This window comes from Ochotona curzoniae, unplaced genomic scaffold (genome assembly GCF_017591425.1).
Source record: "Ochotona curzoniae isolate NIBS_2020 unplaced genomic scaffold, NIBS_Ocur_1.0 contig_2861, whole genome shotgun sequence".
NCBI classification, from domain to species: domain Eukaryota; kingdom Metazoa; phylum Chordata; class Mammalia; order Lagomorpha; family Ochotonidae; genus Ochotona; species Ochotona curzoniae.
The window spans coordinates 719,543-724,815 of NW_024465620.1; the positions used below are offsets into that span (position 1 = coordinate 719,543).

The 5,273-nt window shown below is 58.4% G+C and overlaps 1 protein-coding gene across 1 annotated transcript; it reads left to right on the plus strand.

The window, feature by feature from the left end:
- Positions 1-1,857: 1,857 nt before the first annotated feature.
- On the plus strand, positions 1,858-4,185 carry CRX (cone-rod homeobox). The gene is made up of 3 exons (XM_040978277.1): positions 1,858-1,957; positions 2,731-2,882; positions 3,544-4,185. The coding sequence occupies exons 1-3, from the start codon at positions 1,858-1,860 to the stop codon at positions 4,183-4,185; spliced, it is 894 nt and encodes a 297-aa protein (XP_040834211.1).
- Positions 4,186-5,273: the final 1,088 nt, after the last annotated feature.

The window sequence follows — 5,273 nt, forward strand, 5'->3', positions numbered from 1 at the left end:
GATCCCAGTGCATGCAAGGTGGTGACTTTAGCCAATAGGCTACCAGACTGGGCTCACCATGGCTCTTGTTTTTTGTTGAATTTCAAGCTCCTGGTGCTGGGGAGGTTTAAAAAAACAAACAAAAAATCTCTCCCAGCGGAGCTGGGACTCAGCATGTGAGAAGCAGGAGCCAGCGTCCCTTCAAGTTGGGAGGAAGGCAGGTGGGGATGCGGCTGAAATCTACACCAGCCCGTCTTAGCCTTTCCTCTGCTTTTCGGACACTGGCTGGAAGTGGCGGTAACGGTGTTTCTGTGTCCCAGAACCCCAGGGGACCCACAGGGCTAGCTGGGGACTTGGGGCTAGAGTGCAACTAAATGTTGAAATATGTCATTTAATAAGGCTCTCTCTTAAAAAGCCCATTTGTGGAAAGACAGAATTAAAAGATAATATTTATGGACCTGGCATGATGGCTCAATGGCTAAATCCTCCACCTACGAGCATTAGGAGCCCTTATGGGCACCAGTTCATATCTCGGTGCTTCATTTTCCCATCCAGCTCCCTGCTTATGGCCTGGAAAGGCAGTAGAGAATGGCCCGAAGCCTAGGGACCCTGCATCCGTGTGGGAGATCCGGGCGAGCTCCTCGGCTCCTGGCTTCGGATCAGCTCAGCTCTAGCCATTGCAGCCTCTTGGGGAGTGAACCAGCAGATGGGAGATCTTTCTGTCTCTCCTTCTTTCTGTAAATCTGCCTTTCCAATAAAAAAATAAATATATATATTTAAAGATCTGTTTATTTTTATTGCAAAGTCAGAGAGGATGAAAGAGAGGAAGATCTTCCATCTGATGATTCACTCCCCAAGTGAGCGCAACGGCTGGTGTTGCGCTGATCCAAAGCCAGGAGCTCCTCCAGGTCTCCCACGCAAGTGCAGGGTCCCAAGGCTTCGGGCCATCCTCTCCGGCTTTCCCAGGCCACAAGCAGGGAGCTGGAGGGGAAGTGGAGCAGCTGGGACACGAGCTGGTGCCTGTGTGGGATGCCAGCGCAGCAGGAAGGCGCCTAATGTTCCAATATCATACTCTCACGACAGTTATAATAATAAAAGTATGAGAGAATAGATTTATTTGGTCATGTATGAGACATATAACATACACACATGAGCATACTTAATTAAAAACTTGACTTTCAGACGCAAAGGATGTAAGATTGAAGATGTATAATGGGGCGGGCACCGTGTCACAGTGGGTCCTGTGCCATGTGTGACACCAGCATGTTATTTTGACCCGACACCCCGTTGATGCTCCTGGGAAGTGTTTGAGCCCCTGCTGGCCGTTTGCATGATGGAGTTTCCAGCCCTTGGCTCCGCCTGCTCAGCTCTGGCCATGATCTGTATATGGGTGTATGGTTCTCTCTGCATGTGCTGCTCATGACGGCTGGGGCTGGGCAGGCCATAGGAGGCAGCCAGGAACTCCACCCAGGTTTCCCACGTGGGTGGCAGCAACCCCTGTGGGCAATCAGTGTCACCCCCCACCCGCTTCGTTACAGAAAGCTAGAGTCAGGAGCCCAAGCTGGGAACTGAGTGGGGATTCAGGCTGTGGGCGACCCCAGCAGCACTGGGCTGGCTGCACCACGGCGCTCTCCCCCGCCACCCTCCCCAGCCCCCATTTACCAGATCTGCATAGGTGGAGGTAGCGGCCACTTCTGCCTTGTGGTCCGTACAAAGTTGTGTTTTGAGAATGCTGCCACGGCCTCCATGGCGCCAGCCGCTCGTGATGGTGAGGCCACCGAGGGCAGTGACCCCTGCCGCCGGGTGCCGTGGCACTGATGGTGGTCATGATTGCTTCTCTTGCAGGCCGCCTGACCTGGGCCCCTGCCCCCGATGATCATGATGGCGTACATGAACCCGGGGCCCCACTACCCCGTGAACGCTTTGGCCCTGAGCGGCCCCAGTGTGGATCTGATGCACCAGGCTGTACCCTACCCGAGTGAGTGCCACCCGCCCCACTGCCCCATCTCCTGGGGCCCTCTGGGGTCCCTTGTCCTCAGGGAGTGGACATTTAATGTGTGTCGGGGGGTATACACCGGGGCTGCCACGCACCTCTGCATTTGACCTGCAGGTACAATCTCCTCCGTGTTCCCTTGGAGTTGTGGGGAGAGTGACGGAGCCAGCCTCCTGGGATAGGGTTTTTCTCTGGGGCTGTAAAGAGGGGTCAGGAGTCTGGGGCTATGCCAGGTGGGAGCCAAGAGCCAGGAGCTTCCTCCAGGTCTCCCATGTGGGTGCTGGGGCCTAAGTACTTGGTCCGTCCTCGACTGCTTTCCCAGGCCACGAGCGGGGAGCTGGATGGGAAGTGGAGAAAGGAGGACTTGAATTGGTGCCCATAGAGGCTGCCAGCGCTACAGGCAGAGGCTTGACCTGACACGTCGCAGTGCCAGCCCCAGAATCTCATTTTGAAGAGAAAAGGGGACAGTCAGTGGACCGTGGCATTGTCTCTCAGTGGTTTTCCAGCCTGCGCTTGACCTAGCTAGCTGGCTTGGCACCAGACAAGGCTGACATGGGGGAGGTCATGTGTCACCTGCAAGTGTCTGAGATGTGGGAAGGATTCAGGCACCGCCTCTGGTGCTGAAACAAGTTCCTGGAAGAGCCCACGTTCCAGAGCGACACTGGGAGGTGTGGAAGGGCAGGGGCTGGGCACCCAGAGAGGAGTGTCCTAGTCCCTCCCCGGCCGACTTGGGACACCACCGCCCCCGCGCCCCCCAGGTGCCCCTCGCAAACAGCGGCGGGAGCGAACCACCTTCACGCGGAGCCAGCTGGAGGAGCTGGAGGCCCTGTTTGCCAAAACCCAGTACCCGGACGTGTATGCCCGCGAGGAGGTGGCACTGAAGATCAACCTACCCGAATCCAGGGTTCAGGTGAGCGGCTTGGGTCCCCGTGCCCTGACCCTGGCTGCAGCCACGGCTGTGACGTGGTCCTCACAAGCTGCCCACCTCCGTGTCGTGGCTGGGTCCCGTCTCCCCACGCTGCAGCAGCTCCACCGGCTCCTGCTGTAACCTGGCCGCCCAGGGTCCTGAGCGTGTGTTTGGCACACTCCTGGCCTGGGTGATGACGTGCTGGTCCCAGCCCTTCGTTCAAGGTCTTTGTGCATCACTCGAGCCGCCTTATCCATGAGGAGGCCCAAGTGGCCACAGCTTTTTGCAGGGACCGGGCTGTCACCTCCTGTATGTTGCACGTGTGAACATGTGCACGTGTGTGTGTGTATGACCATAAGCCTGGCCAGTTGTCTCGATTGGAGGGGTGGACAGATGTCTGTGCGTGTATGGGACGGGCCATGAAGACTGCATGTGTCTGTGGATGGGTGTGCCACGCATCCTGTACCACGCATGCTTGGCTGTGTGGGCATAAAATGCGTAGACGGCACACACACAATACAACGCATGCGTGACTGTACACACACATGAGATTGCACGCACGCATGCCACGTGTCAATGCTCCCAGCACGATCATACATACATGTGTAAGATCAGGACCTCTTCCCCTTTCCCCACCCCGTCTCTGCTCCTCCCCTCTCCCCAGGTGTGGTTCAAGAACCGCAGGGCCAAGTGCAGACAGCAGAGGCAGCAGCGGCAGCAGCAGCCGGCGCCACCGGGCGCACCGACCAAGGCTCGCCCGGCCAAGAGGAAGGCGGGCGCGTCCCCACGACCCTCCGCGGATGTCTGCCCGGACCCGCTGGGTCTCTCCGAGTCCTACAGCCCACCGCTGCCCGGCCCCTCGGCCTCGCCCAGCGCCGCGGTGGCCACTGTGTCCATCTGGAGCCCCGCCTCTGAGTCCCCTCTGCCCGAGGCGCAGCGGGCTGGGCTGGTGGCCTCGGGGCCGGCGCTGACCTCGGCCCCCTACGCCGTGAGCTACGCGCCGGCCTTCTGCTCCTCGCCCTCGGCCTATGGATCTCCGAGTTCCTACTTCAGCGGCCTCGACCCCTACCTTTCCCCCATGGTGCCCCAGCTGGGGGGTCCGGCCCTCAGCCCCCTGTCCGGCCCGTCGGTGGGACCCTCCCTGGCCCAGTCCCCCACCTCCCTCTCGGGCCAGAGCTACGGCGCCTACAGCCCGGTGGACAGCTTGGAATTCAAGGACCCCACGGGCACCTGGAAGTTCACCTACAACCCCATGGATCCCCTGGACTACAAGGACCAGAGTGCCTGGAAGTTCCAGATCTTGTAGGAGACCTGCCTGTGTCTTGCTCGGGCCTCTGGGCGCTGTCAGCCCCACCTGCGGCTCTGGGGGCAGAATCTGGGACTGGCCATGCTCAGGGAACTGTGTGTGGCAGATGCAGCTTAGCTGTTCCCAGCTCCCCTCCGTCAGGGCGGCCCTGCAGGGCTCAGCCCCTTAGCAGCAAGCCTCAGCAGCTGGGGGCACGTACACATGAGGGGGTGCTGCCCGGCAGAAGGCATGAGCCAGAGGTCTCCGTTCCTCTCCGTTCCACATGTCTAGCACGCCTTAGGGGTCCAAGTAGATAGCCCAGAGCTGGGCTCCTGGGGCCCGCCCCGGCCGGTCCTCCCACATTATCTTGGGAGTTCTACAGACTTAGCCGATGTCCCGCGGACTCGGTAGGTTTAGGAACTGTTTGAAATACCCTAGGAGGTTTCAGAAGGCTGGAATTCAAGAATTCAAAGAAGCTTTTATTTTGGTGCAAAAGACAAAAAAAAATTTGAATAACATGCATGTTCCATATTTTCTTGAAGATCCTGCCTACGGACATACAAAACCACATATTTTCACTTAAACATTTATCTGAAAGTCAGAGACAGGAGAGATGTTCCATCCACTAGTTCATTCCCCAAATGGCCACGATGGCTTGTGCCGGGCTGGAGCCAGGAGTCGGGCGCTTTCTGGGTCTCAAGGAGTGTGCAGGGACTCAAGCTCTTGGGCCATCCTCTGCTGCTTCCCGAGGCACATGAGCAGGGAGCTGGCTTGGAAACGGAGCAGCCAAAACTCCCCCTGGCACCCATGGGGGATGCCTGTACTGCAGGTGGCTTCACTGGCTATGCCACGCACCTGCCGCCCTCCTTTGTATCTTTAAAAGGTAAAATCAGCTCTTCTGTGGGGAGGTGTGTGTGTGAGGCAAGGCTGCCTGTGTGTGTGTTGGGGGGTGACTCACATCACGTAGCCCCTTGTGGTCAGCACGAGGCCTGTTCCTGACCCGGGGGACTGAGTGGCTCACTTGTTCAGGGTGGACACAGGGGCTGGCTCCGTGGACCACTCCTGATGGTAGATGAGAGAGGCTGGAGGAGGGGTGCCTGGAAAACAGT

What these genes read in the sequence shown, in the direction of transcription:
- CRX (XM_040978277.1), top strand. Translation starts at nt 1,858, where the DNA reads ATGATGGCGTACATGAACCCGGGGCCCCACTACCCCGTGAACGCTTTG. An exon ending in CCAGGCTGTACCCTACCCGA is followed by an intron (nt 1,958 to 2,730) that starts GTGAGTGCCACC and finishes CGCGCCCCCCAG; the next exon opens with GTGCCCCTCGCAAACAGCGG. An exon ending in TACCCGAATCCAGGGTTCAG is followed by an intron (nt 2,883 to 3,543) that starts GTGAGCGGCTTG and finishes CCCTCTCCCCAG; the next exon opens with GTGTGGTTCAAGAACCGCAG.